The sequence below is a fragment of the Chelonoidis abingdonii genome, chromosome 9, assembly GCF_003597395.2.
Source record: "Chelonoidis abingdonii isolate Lonesome George chromosome 9, CheloAbing_2.0, whole genome shotgun sequence".
Taxonomy (NCBI): domain Eukaryota; kingdom Metazoa; phylum Chordata; order Testudines; family Testudinidae; genus Chelonoidis; species Chelonoidis abingdonii.
In genome coordinates this window covers 47942178-47960384 of record NC_133777.1, presented here as the reverse complement: position 1 = coordinate 47960384, position 18207 = coordinate 47942178, and the positions used below count along the sequence as shown (strand labels likewise).

Here is an 18207-nt window from a genome sequence, read left to right as displayed (position 1 = left end):
AAAACTTGCCTTGTTCCTGTAACTAAACTATGGCAGAACAAATTTTGCTCAGAGAAAAATGCACACAGCTATGCCTAACATCAACTGCAAGGGCAAGGTTCATCCCAAAGGTAGAACTTTGAGGAGAACTGTGAGTGAAAGCAGGGGCTTTATCCTGGAAGGTGCATTGGCACCGTAAGTGCAGTGTGTGCGATCTGAAAACTATAATCAAAATGGAGAGAAATTCATTATTGCCGGAATGTACTACAAACTGCAAAGGATGATGGGAACAGTGGGAAAACAGAAAAGTAGCAGGCTGCACAAACATTGAGTAATGAATTAGATTCCTTCTAATTAAGGATCTATTTCAGCAAGAAATTCCCTGGGACCTCTGTGTCCAAAAGCGAAAGGTGTATCTATCTGAGCTAAAGGCAAACCTGTGTTGCTGTCAGTAGCAACCCTATGTGAGGCCCTTAAACAGTTCAGTGCGCAATAGACACACCTGTCCAGGCTCCCTTTTTCCCCCTGTGGAAGTTTCCATCCAAGTGCTGCCCAAGCCCAGCCTTGCTAAAGTCTGAAGTCCTCTGTTTAACCCACAGCTCTGATATTGAAGAGCAGAGACAAGGCCAATGTAAGCTTTCCCCACATTGCTCTGCCAATTAGCCTCAATCATGATGTGGAGGGATTGGCTCTAGCCATGAGAAAATCGTTTGTTTTCCATGTCCATTCACTCCATGTTCTCCCCAGTTTGCTAGCCAAGAAGGCTGTCATTTATGGTGGTGGTGGTGTTGTGATGGCCCCATCTACTGGGAATGGAGACCACTGACTGTTTTCTCAGAAATCCAGTGTTGCCGTTCTGTGACTCCCGTAACTTATTCATCACAAGATAGACTTATACAACTGCTGTATCATCTGATTTTTCTTACACAACTAATGTTACAGTTTAAAGTCCCAATCCTATAAACACTTGCATAAAGTAGCTTAGTTCAAATGCAGAGGTCTTCCACAGGGTACATCAAACCGTCTAGATATTTGCCTAGTTTTACCACAGGCTGCAGAAAAAGCCCTAGCGAAGACAGTACAAACTAAAATTTTCACACAGACGGTGACTTGTTTATCCTTCTGTATATACCGGGGTGGCCAAAACGTGGAGCCCCTCATGACTCTCTCCCTCCCCACCCCCCCATTCTCCATCTACCAAATTGTGTGGGAAGCTCAAGGCTTCTGCCCAGCTGGAGAGGGTGGTCTAGGGGCTTCAGCCCCACACGAGGCACCTTCCGGGGCTGGGGGCTTCATCAGGAGCACAGCTGAAACCCCGGACCCTGGCAGGTGCCTCCCGTGGGGCTGATGCCCCTAGACCACCCTTCCCAGCTGGGCAGAAGCCCTGAGCTCCCCACCCTGCCACAGGGCTAAGGCCCTGAGCCCCAGCGGGCGTACCTGGCTCTCAAACTTCTGGTGATTATCGTATGCGTCTCAGAGGGTCAGTAAGTTTGGCCACCTCTAGCATATACACTAAGATATAAGTATAATATTTATATCCCAATCAATTTATTTTATAATTATATGGTAAAAATGAGAGTCAGCAATTTTTCAGTACTAGTGTGTGCTGACACTGATTTTTTTTATAAGCAAGTAGTTTTTAAATGAAGTGTAACTTGGGGGTATGCAAGACACATCAGACTCTTGAAAGGGGTACAGTAATCTGGAAAGGTTGAGAGCCACTGTTTCAAGCCACCAGTCGTCAGTTACAAGTTGAGAGGGCTAGGAAAATGATCTTGCATACAAATATCTTTGCTGTCACATAGAGTGATGCACGTAAACGTGTTTGACTCGGTGAGGAAAGCACTGGGCTGAGCATGCGCAGCAAATCATTTTCAGTTTGCTTGTATCTTAATTTCCAAAGCAACTTTCTTAGACCAAGGCAAAGCCCTATACTTCATTCAGGGATAAACTGCTTCCAAGTGGTTTAGGGTTGGACAACGTGGTCTGCTCTGTGAGAGACTTGGAGCAGGACACAAGCTCAGAATTTATAATCTGAGTTGACGGACAACGCGCTCCAGGGATGCAATTCACTGGGAGATCTGGGAAACTTCTTTCTGAGTGTGTTTAACAAATATTTATTATTCATAAAGTGCCTAAGGTACTTCATGAAATTTAAGATTTTTAAAATCCTGTGACTGTGAAATTGACCAAGATGGACCATGAATTTGGTAGGGCCCTAGCTATAAGGATGGTTCTACATCAAGTGGGGATTCCCTAGGAGAAGGACTGAAGAATGGGGCCCATAGAATGTAAAATGCTCAGGGCAGGGATCTGTGACTTTATTTCTTATGATTTCAGCTATTTAAATCTGAAATTTCATGGTGGTGTAATTGTAGGGCTCCTCATCCAAAAAGGAGTTGTGTGTGTGTGTGGGGTGGGGGGGCGGTTCGCGGTACTGCTGCCCTTACTTCTGCACTGCCGGTGGTGACGGCACTGCCTTCAGAGCTGGGCAGCTGGAGAGTCGCAGCTGCTGGCTGGGAGCCCAGCTCTGAAGGCAGAGCTGCCGCCAGCAGCAGCACAGAAATAAGGATGTCATGGTATGGTATCGCCACTCTTACTTCTGTGCTGCTGCTGGTGGGGCGCTGAGTGCCTGGCCAACAGCCGCCACTCTCTGGTTGTCCAGCTCTGAAGGCAGTGCAGAAATAAGGGTGGCAATACCATGACCCCCCTAAAATAACCTTGCTGCCCCCCGTTCCCCGCAGCTGCCTTTTGTGCCAGGACCCCCAGTATAAGAAACGCTGGTCTCCCCTGTGAAATCTGTACTGTATAGGATAAAAGACCAGATTTCACAGGGGGAGACCAGATTTCATGGTCTGTGACGTGTTTTTCATGGCCGTGAATTTGGTAGGGCCCTACTTATAGCTCTAATCTGCCTTCCCCTAGTGGCTCACTATATGGGAGCAAGGAGTGGAAGGGCAGGGGAGTAGCATGAGCACACTGCACTCTATCTAGCCGCAGCTTGCAATCAGCATAAACTAGAGCAGCCCTGAGGCCTTAGGCAAGGGGTTGGGCACCCCCTTCCCCCGGCTCCCCTGGAATTCAGGAGGTTGAAATGACACTTAAAGCCAGTGCCCCTCTTCACCCAGTGATGGAAAGGAAGGTCAAAAGAATGGTACATTTATTGACTTCGTTTAAGTCTGAGTAAGCTGGACATAAAACATCTGTTCTCCTAATGGCTGAAAAAATGTCATTTCCCTCGCCACCCAGATCTCAGAAATAACTGAAAAGGGTTTTTTCCCCTTCAAATTTTCCATCAAAGTCACTGCTGGTTGGAGCCCAGAGTGTGATCAGTTTCAGGTAACTGACGTGAGCAAGCATCAGAGCCGGGGGGTGGGGTGGGTGTTGGAATGAAGGTGCCCTCTGATGGAGCTCTGACACTGCAGTCTCTCTTCTTGTGGTTGTGGTGTCATGGCTGGCAGGGGCTGTGCTGCTGAGTTGTATTATGTGCTGTGTGACTAGAGATAAGAACCAAGACAACCCTTTCCCCTTCCCTGCTGCTCCTCCTGCTCATGCGTTTTGGTGCCTTCAGTATCCCAAACACAAGTACCATCTGCTGGAAACAGGATGTGCCTGTGTTAATAATTGCATTAGAATGTGACACTTCAGCACCTGTTTGAGTCCCTGGTGTATTTAACAAGAGAGACCAGCTGAGATCATTTTGTAGGCAGCAGAGGGTTTACAGGAAGGAAGGACAAAGCACTGCAATTCCCTTGGGAAAAAAAGAAATCGGAACAGGGATCATTAAAAGAACTGATGGCAAGAGGGTGTCTTAGCACTTGATGGCCATTGCAAATGGCATCCCCTGGAGAGATAACTTCATGTTCTCTGAAAGATTATTGAGTGTGGCAGGATGCAGGCTGCTCTCCTAAAACCTGGAATCGCAGGGGTCCCTGCCAGGATGCTGCCAGAAGCTGTGGCTGGGGTGGGCATTGCTTATAGCATTTTATAAGAAAGCTCAGACTGCTGGAGGAGTAGCTGCTGTTGGTCAGGCACTGTTCTGAGAAGTTCACGCTGCTGGAATCCTAGCAGACTTTGATAGGAAACTGCTGTATGGAAGCTCACGCTGCTGGAGTCTTCGTTCAGTGCTGAGAGAGGGCTCGGCTGTAGGGCTGCACACTGGGGATTTATGTAGCACAAAGAAACTAGTTAATTACAGCCCGTATGGTCATGTCTACTCTACATACCTAGTGGGAAATTCCCCCCTCTCTAACACCAGCACAGTTCCACCAGAAATAGCAATAGTGGGAGCTCTAGCTCCAGGCTCTGAGCATGACTGTGTTTAAAAGCACTGCCGACTTTGTTTGTACAGCCCCCAGCACAATGTGGGGAGGGAGCCAACTTTTGATTGGCACCACTGGAGTGCAATTCATCATCACTTTGTCTATGCAAACACTGCCACCTGCTGTTGCTGCCTCTGGTGAGGAGCTTTCCCTTACCATCCTTGCTCAGGCAAGACCCTGCTGGGAGCATGCAGCTGTGGAAATGGTGGTGTTAATGGATAGCTTAAAAGCTGCTCCGTGATGGCTGGTGAGATAACAAACTTCATCATATTAAAGCAGCTGGTGCAAATGGAAGGAACATGGCAAATATCCTGCCCCCTTAGCTGGAATCATGAGGTGAAGCCATAAGTAGGTTCCCAGGCCCAGGCCAGTCACACATGGCTGGTGAAGTGCTGATAAACTCAGGCCCTTCACTTCCTCCTGTAGGAAGTCATTAACACCAGGACCTTTTCATGCTGACTAGCTCTGAATCATTGCACTCATTCTGCCTTGCTGGGGGCTTGCAGGCTCCCCAGAGCGGCCTGACATCCTACACCGCCGCTTTGAGCTTCCAAATTCTTCCTGTTCCTACTGCGATGGCGGCATTTCTCGAAAGCCAAGCTTAGCTGCTTTTGATTGTTGTTTGTTGCTCTTGCACAATGCCAGGGATAATGGAAAATTCCTTAATTTCAGAACTGCTCTTCCTGTTTTATGTCACGGGCTGGGTGACTTCAGTTCTTTGTCTGTGTTCGTTTGGCTGTATCCTTTCTACTGGGGTTTGTTGGAGGAGAGGGGGTAGGGAGCATAATTTAATTCTGAACAGTTGACTAATACACACCCCGCCAAATGGTCTCTGGGTTAGAGCAAAGAAGTTGGAGGGATTGAGTGTCCTTTGTGTGTGCACCTTTTAAGCAATGAAGTGGTGTTAAAACCAGTAGTGATTCCTCTCTCTTGCTCATCAAGTTTTCAAAACAAGAAAATCACATGCTGCTATGTGAATAAAACCTTCACATGACTGCACAGTGGAGTCTGATAAATACACGGCATTACAAAAATGATAAAGGAATACATAACATTTGTTTTGAAAAAAATGGAGGGGGAATTGAAAACATTAACCTTTAATTATTTCTTAAACTACAAGAGACCCAATTCCCTTCTCATGAGTTATTAAAACAGACGTAGGAGTACAAAGATTCCTAGGGTGAAGATGGAGCTAGAAAGAATTCCAGTTTTTAAAACACAGTGTCCTCTATCCAGCCCCTCCAGCTGTTGCTTATGGCTCCTTCACAGCTTGTCTAAACCGAAAAGTAGTTTGGTTTATATGGGACTGTTTGGCTGGCTGGGGGAGGTTTGTATTTACAGGTGGATCCATGCTGACACATTTAACAGGAATTTTTATGTGCCCATAGCAAGAAATTCAAAGGCTTTTAACAGCAAATCCAATAAGCTATAGAAGGAGGAGTTTGGAGACCATGTGAGACACAGGTGTTTTAGAAAAACTTCAGGTTAACACTTCATTTTAGTTAGGTCCAGGAGATCACTGGTTGGTTCTCAACATCTCCAGACTACTGTACCCCTTTCAGGAGTCAGATTTATCCTGTGTACCCCCAAGTTTCACCTCACTTAAAAACTACTTGCTTACAAAATCAGACATAAAAATACAGAAGTGTCACAGCACATTATCAGTGAAAAATTGCTTCCTTTCTCATTTTACCATATAATTATAAAATCAATCAATTGGAACAGGGTTGGGCAAACTTTTTGGCCTGAGGGCCACATCTGGGTATGGAAATTGTATGGCGGGCCATGAATGCTCATTAAATGGAGGGTTGGGGTGCGGGAGTGGGAGGGAGTGAGGGCTCTGGCTGGGGTATGGGCTCTGGGGTCGGGCCAGAAATGAGGAGTTCAGGGTGCGGGAGGGGGCTCCGGGCCGGGACAGGGGCACGGGCATGGAGGGGGTGAGGGATCTGTCTGGGGATGCAGGCTCTAAGGTGGGTCTAGGGATGAGGGGTTGGGGTGCAGGAAGGTGCTCTGGACTGGGACCGAGGGTATGGAGGGTGGGAGGGGATCAGGGCTGTGGTAGGGGGTTGGGGCGTGTGAGGGGGTCAGGGGCAGGCTCCGGACAGCGCTTACTTCAAGCAGTTCTTAGAAGCAGTGGCATATCCCCCTTCCAGCTCCTATGCGGAGGCGCAGCCAGGTGGTTCTGCGCGCTGTTCCATCCGCAGGCACTGCCCCTGCAGATACTATTGGCCACAGTTCCCAGCCAATGGGAGCTGCGGGGGTGGCGTTTGGGGTGAGGGCAGCATGCGGAGCCCCCTGGCTGCCCCTATGGTTAGGAGGCGGAGAGGAAACATGCTGCTGCTTCCAGCAGCTGCGCAGAGCAGGGCAAGTCCCAGAGTCCGCTCCCTAGTGGGAGCTCGAGGGCCAAATTAAAATGTCTGAAGGGCCGGCTGCAGCCCCCGACCCGTAGTTTGCCCACCCCTGATTTGGAATATAAATATTGTACTTATATTTCAATGTACAGTATATAAAGCAGCACAAACAAGTCAATGTATGAACTTTTAGTTTGTACTGACTTTGCTAGTGCTTTTTATGTAGCCTGTTGTAAAACTAGGCAACTATCTAGATGAGTTGATGTGCCCCTGGTTGAGAACAACTGCAGCAGATAATGCATTGGATTGAGAGTCAGGAGACCTGCATTTTTTCTGGCTCTGCAGGTTGTGACCTGGTGCAAATCACTTCACTTCTGTATGCTTCCGTTTCACCCATTGTCTGTCTTGTATACTTTGACTGTAAACTCTTCAGGGCAGGCATTGTCTCTTATTATGTGTCTGTACAGGGCCTTGCACAACGAGGCTCTGATCTTAGTTGGAGTTTCTTGGTGCTACTGTAATCCCTTCCTACTAACTGATCCTTTGAGTCATTATAGCATGTAATATTGATAGCTGAAGTTAGTTATTCTGAGATCACTCAGGGGATCAGATGGGCACTTTCCTTAAAAACAGAAATAGAATTCTGTCCTCTGCTACATGTGGTCCACTCCCATTGACTTTAATGGGAATTGTACGTGCATGGCTCATTACAGAATTTGGCCTGAAATCATTCACGCAGTACGTGTGTAGTGTTGAAAGTACAAATAAAGGCACTGGAAAAAGGAAACTGAAATATTTATTTCAACCTGCCAAGACCCTGGTTCAACAGTCCTTGTGTTTTTCTTTTGAAAGTGGATGACCTCACTAGCCCCTTAGTTCACAAAAGGAGCAGCCCCTTAATCTCTCAGCACTAGGGGGGGTTGCATTGTCACCATCTCATGCATGGGAAACAACAGAATCTTGAACGTGGGTCTTGGCAGTTAAATGAAGGAGGAAATGAATTACAAATATTTGCTTTAATAATGTATTTATAAGCTGTGAGTTCACCTCTATGATCTGAGAATGGTTTAGGCGCTTAATTTTTTTTTTTATTTTTTTGCATGTATTGAAAAAGCAATTAATTTCCCCTTTACGGGGAAGAGAAGTTTTTCCCATAGAGAAAAGTATTTCATGGGTGTGTTGAGTTCCATACTGCAAGTAACAAGACCGTTTCCCCCAGTGGTTATAATGGGTTTTACACTTCCTGGCTGTTGGAGCTGCATTGGCTGGATGGATAGATAAACTGACTAGGAATGCATGTTCTTAGTCAGTTTTCATGCTGCTGGAAAAGTGCTTATGCTCAGGAGTGTAGCGCTAATCCTCTGCATCTGCTGACCCAGGCTTAAAACAGTGCCGGGGATGCCCAGAGAGGGCTAGATTCTAGCTGATTTATGCCAGTGACAATCCAGAGTAATTCCATTGAAACAAATGGTGTCACTTTGGATTTTCTGGTTCAGAGCCTCTCTTCTTGAACTATCTTTGGGATCCTAACCTAACGTTTATTTGTAAGTTTACATGTGTTATCAAAACTTTGGAGTCCATCACGATGTGAGTTTTTGGTTATCTCTTTGGCAGCTACCTTGCAAAGCGACTGCTTTATCCCAGTTGATGTGTGTGATGGGGGCTTTGGTGAGGTGGATGAAAGAGCTGCAGGTTGGTGCAAGATTTCCACCAACCCAAAAAGACCACACCAAGGAACCCCAAGTGGGGAACTCACGCTATACGCATAGGGAGCCTTAAACATAAAAGGGCCCCTGCTGCACAAACTTGCAGCTCCATAACCAAAACACAACGAGCAAGTTCTCAATCTGCTAACTAGTTCAGCCTTGCTCTCTTTTTGGATCAGCCCGTTGATATCTGTTCACTTTTACCAATTGATTTGCTTTTTCAGAACCTAGCCTACTATGAAGTATCATTCAAACAAATCTAAGGCGGAGATCCTACAAATACTTATGCATGTGCTTCAAGTTAAGTGTGTGTGTGTGTGCTTTCTGCACCCTGCGAACATCTCAGTCAATGCTGAGCTGGTTGAACCAGGCATCTAAAATTGACACAGCATTAAATTGAGTTGTCTCGTCTTCCTTTTGTTTCTATCCACTCTCCATGGCCCTGTCTCCGGTCAGTAGCGACTCCACCCATTTCCCTTCTAGGCAGTTCTGTGACTTTCTTGTTATGCCTAGTTGGAAACAATAACTTTGTTCTCATCACTTCCCGTGTCACTCCGGAGGATCAAAGTTTTAGTTCTCAGATTGCAAGTTGACTAAAATTTCTACTATCTAAAAGCTTTCCAATCTGTCTCTGTCCCTAGATGTGCTTCGGAATGAGGTAGAAGCACATTAAAAAAAAAAACATGGGAGGGGGGAACCTACTGGGTTGGGTTTTTTTCCCCCTGGGAAAAATAGTTTATTTCCCACTCTTTGAAGGCTGCTATCATTACTTGTGTTACAGGACTGCCAAGAAGCAGCAAACACTATGGGGACTCCATTGTGCTAGCTCAGTATAAGCATATTGTCATAGACCATCCATGCCCCATAGAGCTGGGCTAGTTGCAGCCACCCTCCCTTCTATTCAAAGGGACGGTACAAAAATTAGAGCAGAAATTGCAAGACTGATGCTGCCATTGCTATGGATGGAGCAGAGCAAGTGGCATATTTGTATCCATCATATCTAGAAAGATCCCACCATCTATAGACCAGGTTATTCTCACAAGGACCAATGTCCAGGCCAAACCTGAAAGAAATGTTCCTACACTGTGAGCCAAGAATCACATCCTGGCCAGCAGGTGGCAAAGTCAGGCAATTGCCCCCTGGAGTTAAGGCTGTTTCGGAGGAGGAGCTAAGTTTAAAGAGATTATTGTTACCATCGGGCATAGAGGCCAAACCAAGATTGGGGCTCCATCCTGCCAGGTGCTGTATAAACACCTACTGAGAAACAGCCCCTGTCCCCAAAGAGCCCTCCGTCTAAACAGACAAAGGGAGGGGGAGATAAACGGAGGCAGAGAGAGGTAAAGATACTTGCCCACGGTCATACAGCAGGGCACTGACTGAGCCAGGGAGGGAACTCAACTGTCTTGAATCCCACCAACCCTGGTGCCCTATTCACTAAGGGTAAAATTTTCATAAGCAAAAATGGCACTTAGATGCTTGAGAACGTTACCATAGATCCTATCGCCCCCATGGTGACAACTAGAGCTGACTAGCCAAGCCTCAAAAATCATCTCGTGTTTTTAATGAAAGCTGAGAGTCTCCTATATTTACACAACTCCCGGTGCTGAGGCTATGAGGAAAGCACCAAATACCATGAGCCTCGCACTTAAATGATGAGCGATGGCAATGCTGCTGTAGCTTGAGGAAGGCAAATAGTGTGAATGAATCAAACGTGGTTTATTTTATGCAGAGCCATCTTTATATCTTGCTGGGTGATGCATCCCATTCTACGGAGGGTTCTTGGCTTCTTCTGTCTAGAGATTAATTATCAGTTATTTATTTTTGAAATAATTATCAGCCCAGAGGGGATGAAAAGGTCCTTTGCGTGTTCTCACAGTAGAATATTTGGGATTTTGTTCTGCTAGGATCTTTGGAGGATCCCGTTAGGAGGTTGGCAAAAAAAGTATCATGGCTAGAAAAGCAAACCACTGTCTTAGGGAGTGCTCAGCGGAGCTGACACTCATCCAGCTCCTTCCTGGGGTTACACCTGTGTGGTCCTATGGCTATGCTAGGTATAGTGGAGAGCAGAATACTGCCCTGTATGTTTGGTTGTGGTTTAATTTCTTCCTTCCTTTGCCCTGGGCTTCTTTGTTCGCCTGGCCTGGGTTGTCCAAGGCAGCAGCGTGTTTCCTTCTTGGTCACTTGGATGTTTGCTGTTTCAATCCTTGCTTTGCTAAAGGTTTTTTTCCTCTGGTTTGGTGCTAACTGGTTCCTAGCTAACGTAGTATTTCAAGCAGGTGGGGATATAGCTACTAAAGCCATGGCTGGTGGTGGCCGTCATGTCTTTTGTCACCCACCCTCCTGTACGGAGCGCTCTGGCATCTAGCCAGTGTTTGGTGGTCTCTGTCTGTCAGCTTTCCAGGTGGGTTTTGCAGGAGGGAATGCCTGGGGTAGGGGCACTATCAGGTTCATAGGTGTGGTTGATTTTAACCCTGAGTTTCTTCTCTCTGGGAGAATTCCCCTCAGCAGCTGTCTCACTGTCATATTTAAAGGCAAAGACCTCTGACGTTTCTTTTCAAACACCGTAGAAAGCCCTCTTGCTGGTACACAACAAAGCTCATTTGCTTTGAACATGCTCCTCAGCCTATCAGAAACCTGAACCTGCAACCCTGCCTGTCCGTCTAATTTCTCTCCTTGGATGTTTTGCTACTGCCTCAGACAACTTGGTATATGCAAACCAGAGCCTGTATTTCCCGCAGAATCCCCTCTCTGCTCCATTTCTTTGTTTTATTCACAGAAGCACCATCCTACCCCTCATTCAAGCCATGAGACTCCTCCTTCCTCTGCCCCCACGGCTAGGCTTTTGCTAAGCCACTTTGCTTCTTTATCTACAACAGAATTCATTCCCCCCGCCCCCTTCCATCGTGGTCACCAAGCTATTTCATCTTTCGCCAGCCTTCCACTCTGATGGCTCCAACTCCTTCTCCCTTGGCCTCTGCTCCATCCCTCCCTGGTACCCTTCTTCCATCCCAAACTCTACTACTGTGACTGAACCCCCCTTCTCCTTGTCTCTCTGCATTGGCTTCACCTCTTCTTCCATGCTAAGTGTCTTCTCGTGGCTTCCAGGGCTCGCCAAGCCACAGGGAGGGGAGGAGTTTTGGAATCACCTGCTATCTGTGCTGTGCCCCAGCCCCTCTCCAGCTGTTCTGTTTGTCTTCTCCCTGCCAGATCACACCAAGTTCTGTCTCATAAACCATGCAAACCTTTGCCTATTCCACAATAACCACTAGCACATCCCATGCTGTGTGTATTCCGTCATGGATTGTACCTGCTTTCGTAGAGGTTTACAAGTTTGGCATTTACTGTATGGAAATACATGTACTTACTGTGCTGCATAAATAACTAATGTGGGACAAAGACCTTGCCTGAGTCACACAAAGAGGACTGGTAACTAAGGATGCTTTTGCTTGATGTGGAATAAATTTAATAGATTGATAGATTTCAAGGCCGGAAAAGACCATTATGATCACCTAGGCTGACCTCCTGCGTATCACAGGCCATGGAATTTCACCAATATTCACTGTAACTGATCTACAACCTCGTTATCTGAGTCAGTACTGTTGATGTAAATAACTCAGGGAAATAGCGAGAGAGCAGGATGTTGGTGTTGGAAGGAGACGAATCTGGGACTAAAGTGAGGGATGTGTCTCTAGTGAGGCATAGCTGAGACAGTAAAAGGCCAGGACTCTGGTCAGGTGAAGGCTGGTGGGATTCCAATATACCTGCATCATCCGGAGGTGGTACAGTTCGTTCTCAGCAGGTATCCAGCAGTGCGGAGGCTAGTAGCTCTATCTCTCGTCCTCTGCATTTGCCAGCTTTCGGGGTTTCCAAAAGCACTGAGTGGCTTTCCAGATTCAGCCTGAGGCTTGTCTAACTAACCACACATAGCTATGACCCAGCACTCTTATGGCTTCCTGATGCCTTTCAAAGCCGCCATGAAAAGCAATATGCAAACTCTGGAGGCCTATGTTAAGTAGAAAAGTGACTTGCTGCTGTAGCTAACAATGCGCCAATGAAAGATCCCTGTTCTTTTATTGCTTAATCAGCCAGAGTTCGTTTGTTCCCACTGCTCTCATTGGCTGCTGGGACTGATGAAAAGAGTGAGACTGCAATGATTGGTGCATCATACTGTACAGCTGCACTGCCAGCTATCCAATCATCCCATCTCTTTCTCTCTGCTGATTTGTGCAGGCTGCTTTGAGCTGGTGGTTTGCATCTCCTTTGCTTCTCATTTCATTGTTTCTGCTTTACTATGTGTCACCTACTTATCTGATCCATCTAATGCTTTTAGATACACAGTTGGGTTAGAGTGAATTTCAGAATAGCTTCTGTACCAGATTATTTTCCATCCCTTGGTATTCAGTGTGCAGACACTGATGTGTCTCTTCCCTCTTGCCTTACCATGCGTGTCTCTCTCTCTCTCTCCCCCTTTCAAATAGGCCACGAAGCAGTTCCTGGAGGAGATTAACAAGTGGACTGTGCAGTACAATGTGTCTCCGCTTTCCTGGAACGTGGCCGTCAAGTTCCTCATGGCTAGGAAGTTTGATGTCCTCCGAGCGATCGAGCTGTTCCATTCCTACAGAGTACGTGAGCCGGAGCTGTCTTGGTGAAGGGGGGAGCTGGAGTCAGGCCAGGCTCTTCTGTGCTGTTAAGTGATGTGATGCATTGCAACAGCTGTTCTCGTTTCCAGGGGAACAGTTATGGCCTCAAACTGTTTTTTTTCCTCAGATTTTTTTTTTTTTTTTTTGCTTTGGTAAAAAACCTACAAGTGTATAAATCAACCATGCAAAATCATTGTGAGTCGCCCAGGCACAAAATCAATTCAAACCACCCGCCCAGGATGATGATAGCAAAAAAACTAGACAATGTTTTAAACTTGCCCATCCTCCAAACTTGTTCCCTTTCAGATACTTCTTGTCTTCCACTGCTTGGTCACAGTTTTTTACAGGAATGTGTCCTAGGAATTATTGAACTGGGTAGCTCTAGACCATGCCAAATCCACCCTTCTTCCCCATCATTTTTGAGGAACAATATTGGAGTCTGTAGAGCAGGGATTCTCAAACTGGGGGTTGGGACCCCTCGGGGGGTTGCGAGGTGATTACATAGGAGGTCATGAGCTGTCAGTCTCCACTTCAAACCCCGCTTTGCCTCCGGCATTTATAATGGTGTTTAATTTATAAGGGGGGGTTGCACTCGGGGGGGTTGCACTCAGAAGCTTGCTGTGTGAAAGGGGTCATCAGTACAAAAGTGTGAGACCCACTGCTGTAGAGGTTATTATCTGATGCTTATCACCATAGTACTTGAGTGCCTTCTAGTCCTGCGCTGAACAACTTCGCTACACATCTGTTCTAATCCATTTCAGGTGACGCTGTTAGCAGATATTCACAACTCCCTTTTCCAAAGCAGCTATAGAACCAGTGCCAGAGCCTTACTGGGGCAAAGGTTTCTATTGGTGGCATTTTTATTCTGGATTAAAAAGGGGCCCTGTGTCCTCTATGCAGTCTATGAAACCTGAACAAACCTCAGACTGAGAATCCCAGATGGCTACTCTATGGATTCCTCAACCGCATAATCCTCTGCAGTGGGATCCGGCTAGTGGGTTAACCACACTCTCAAACTCTTAGTGTGTCTGCACCCCCTATATAAACCCAGGAACTACATCACTGCTTCTGTGCCACAGCACCCTGCTTCTTTCAGCAGCTGATGGGAGGCACAGGAGGTGCCTTGGTTGTAAGCTGAGCATCTGTCCCTACTAGGATGTGGTAATACCTTTTGGGCAGGTAGCAGCCTCTGGTGCTTTCATCAAATGGCTGGCAGTGTGGTAGCACACATCACTCATTGTGGCTTGCAGTGGTATCTGCATCAAGACAGTGGAGTGTAACTTTTTTCAGTGACGAGGGATTTTGGAGGGCCTGTTTTTGAGGCCCCAATTTGAGATCCCTTAAAGGGGCATGTACCTCAAGAGGCAGGTGCTCAGCGCTGTCTGCAAAGCAGGCCCCTTTTAGGTCTCTCAAGTGGGGCTTCCAAAATCCCTAGTCATTTTTGGACATATAGGCTCAGGGCTTGTCTACAATTGTTTACATCCAGAAGTGGCGATCGATGCATCGGCGGTCGATTTAGCGGGTCTAGTGAAGTCCCACTAAGTTGATCTCAGATCGCTCTTCCATGGACTCCTGTACTCCACCAGATGGAGAAGAGTAGGGGGAGTCAATGGGAGAGCGTCTCCCATTGACATCATGTAGTGTGGACCCCGTAGTAAGTAGATCTAAGCTACTTATATTTGAGTTACGCTATTCATGTAACTTAAATTGCATAGCTGAGATCGAATTTCCCCTGTAGTATAGACAAAGCCCTAGTTGTCTAGATATAAGTACATGTGAGACCTTTTGGAAATGTCGGTGCTGGCTCGTAAGACCTTGATCATACCAAGGGGTGATTGAGTCTCTCCGCGGTAATGTGTTCCCTTGGCTAAGGGTGAATGTAAAAAATCGGTTGGCAGCCCTGGCTGCTCTAGATGCCAGAAGAGTATTGGCTTGTTTGCAGGCAGTGAAGTTATAGGCTGGGGTCACTGACGCATAGCAAGTTTTAAGTGGCTCTCTCAAGGTTATAGAGCAAGTCCGAGGTGAAGCCGGAGAGAGAAGTGACACCTAGTCCTGGCCACTCTAGCCACTAGACAACGCTTCCTCTGTATAATGAAAGATTAGCTGGCTCATGGTTTGTCCGGTAATTGCTGAAACCGGAACGGTATGATACTGAACACTCAAGTGCTACTCACGCTCACCTGCAATCAGGTTTGGAGCGTCTCAGCAGTGACTCAAGCCAGAGCTTTTCCTCTTGCAGGACAGACCAAAGGCAGAACGTTTATGGTGCTGACAACAAACAATCCCCCAACTGTGCAACAGGCAAACAGGAAGGGATCCCAAAACACAATTTTCTCTGACCAATGGCTGCTGTGCTTGAGCACCCAATACTGAACAAAGGTGGCATTTAAACCACTTCTCCTTCTCTCACATGCCCTCTGGCTCATGTGCTAGAGTGAACCTGGGCTAGAAACCAAAACAAGGGCTTGGTCCTACAGGATCTGAGTCCCTGGGAATTGAAGGCATGCCACATCCCCCAGGAGACGCATCAGGTCAGAGCCAAAGGTGAGAGGGCACTGACGGCACGCTGGCCCCAGCCTTACAGAATACCACACACATTCTGTCACCTGGGCAGGGATTTTATTGTCATTAGTAACATCCTCACCTTGTTCAAGGAGGGTCAGTAGATTTGGTGCCTGGGCTGGCAACTTTTCCTATGAAATACACATACGTAGTGGAACCTCCTTTTAACGAACTCTGATGCAGCGACGCTCCACCAGCATGGTCCTGATTCAGCAAAGTACTTAAGAACATGCCTGATGTTAAGTATGTGACTAGACCCATTGACGTCAATGGGACTAACTTTGGCATGTGATGAAGTAGCTTGCTGAATCATGGCATATGAGAGACAGAGGGCAGCCCTAGCGCCTTTCTCCAAGAACTTGTTGCGTATTTGATGTCTTGGGTCAGGCTACCTGCCCACCAACCATGGCTGACAATGGCCTTCTGATAAGGCTTAAAGCATGTTGCTACTCTGGAAGGTCACTGAAAAAAGCCACCCTGGGGTTCTATGTTTCCTTTTTCTCAGTAGTCTCACATCAAATGTACTTGGTTGACAAGTAAAAAGATGTTTTCTCTATCCACCAACCCTGCAAATCTGACTTGTGTTCTGGGAGTCAAGCAGGTTCTTTCCATCTTGTGCATCACCGCCAGTAGAAAAAAGCTCTGCAGGGCAAATTCTCCCTTGAGTTACGCCTGTCAGCTCCATTCCCTGCAGTTGGTCTGCCTGATGGAATGGCTTTGGGGTTAGAACTTAGTAACTGGGACTGTCCATGCACAGGGAAGAACAGACTGCAGCTTGCTCTCCCAATGATGGATTAGCTTTGCAGGACTAACGAGAAAAAAGCACCAAATGTGCCCAGATCTAGCTCTGATCAAGCACCCGGAGCAGGGACTATTGAGTAAGAAAGTGACATTTTATACAGACCCTTCTTAAAGTGGAACCTCAAATAGAAAACTACCTTGAGCTATGTGCAGCATCTGGACACACATGACAAGCTGGCTTGCCTCCCATCCTCTCTGCCAGCCCCAGTCCTGGGCTAGCTGGCTAGATTTGGTGGCCCAGCCAGGGAATTGGTGGTTCTGGCCCGCCTCAGGGATGTGAGAAGGTGGCATAAGTTTTGTAGCCAGATCTGGAAATTTATTTGGGTTAGATTTGCATGAGGCTTGGTCACTAAGCAGGTGGGTGATGATGGTGGCCATATATCTGTAATGATTCCCAGCTGAGCAGGAAATAGTAATGGCAGCTGATTGGAGGCTGCTTTCTGTGTGATTGTTGTGTGCCTCTGAACCCGTAGGAAACTCGGTTGAAGGAAGGAATTGTGAAGCTGAAACCTCACGAAGAACCTCTGCGCTCTGAGCTGCTCAGTGGGAAGTTCACCATCCTAGTAAGTGTGAGATCATGCCCTGGCTTTTCTTGCCAGTGTGTCCGATTTGTGCAAGCAGAGCCCTCTCCACGTCCAAAGGGCCTGCAACCTTGAGAGACAGCTGGGCAGCACTGGGAAAAACTAAGTGTGCATGGGTCTTGGAAGGCAAAATACAAGGTGGTATTTTCACCATTATGTCTCATGAGATTGTAACCCCAAGTCAGGGACTCAGGATTTTGGGGTGGTCCAGCTGGGATCCTTGAAGAAGTGGGGGCTGTGCTTATTCATCCACAACAGCTGTTTTTCCCCTCTTAGTCTCTTCTTTCTCCTTCTCCCATTGGCTGCATCAGTGGATTGCTCCTACCTCCAAGCTGAGCATGATGGCAGTGTCTCAGAGACGTGGTTAGCTCATCACTATCTTGAGCAGTGAGGGTCCTAAGGGAGCTCCTGGGCCAGTTCTCCTCCACAGCAGTTTTTGGCATTAGCTACTCCTTGGGCTTATCCCCATCCCTTGGGTAATCTGGTTGGTTTGGGGAAAATGCCAGCTAAAGGTGATCAGCTTTTGGGGGCTCCTCTGGTTCACTTTAAGGGTGCAGTAGACTATTGGGAGGCTCGTAGAACAGAGTGAGTAAGGAGATAGAATTGTCTTCTCCTCCGTGGACGTAAGTCATGCTTTTCTTGTCCTCTGTGGATCAGAGCAGGAAATCTCACAAGTAATAAACAGTAAATAAAAGTGGGAAAGGGGAAAATAGTCTCCCTAAAATAAACCAGTAAGTGGTCTGTGCAGGTCAGTTCTGTATGGGGTGTCCTGCACATGTCTGCTACATTCATACTCGCAGTTCTGCATCTCCAGTCTGCTGCAGCATGAAACCTCCATCATTACTATTTATTTGTAGTGCAGAGGCGCTGTCCCAAAGAGCTTTGTACAATCCATGTTCTGCCACCTGTCTGGTCTTTATGCTTTTCCCCTGATTACCTTCTAGAGTGCGCGGGACCCCTCCGGAGCCTCTATCGCCCTATTCACCGCCAAGTTACATCATCCCAATAAAAGCGTCCAACATGTGGTGCTCCAGGCGCTGTTCTATCTGCTGGACAGAGCTGTGGAGAGGTGAGTACAGATGTGTGCGTCATGCAACTCCTGACTGCTCAGCTTGCTGTTCTTAGATGGGCTTTAATACCTGTAATATCCATTGCAATCTGGGCGGGATGGTTTTCCCTGTCTTGCTGAACTCCATAATCCAGGGTGTCCAGCTGTACGCACTACCCGGCAGGAATTTGTAGCATGGATTTTTTGGAGAAATCTT

The 18207-nt window shown here is 47.1% G+C and overlaps 1 protein-coding gene across 1 annotated transcript in view; it reads left to right on the top strand.

Annotated features, from left to right (window-relative positions):
• Window positions 1-18207, top strand: part of PTPN9 (protein tyrosine phosphatase non-receptor type 9) — a 51968-nt gene that overhangs the window by 11570 nt on the left and 22191 nt on the right. Inside the window, exons 2-4 of the mRNA XM_032799813.2 lie at window positions 12837-12980; window positions 16835-16924; window positions 17887-18011. Of these exons, the coding sequence (XP_032655704.1) occupies window positions 12837-12980; window positions 16835-16924; window positions 17887-18011 (359 nt within the window). The remainder of the gene's footprint in view (window positions 1-12836; window positions 12981-16834; window positions 16925-17886; window positions 18012-18207) is intronic.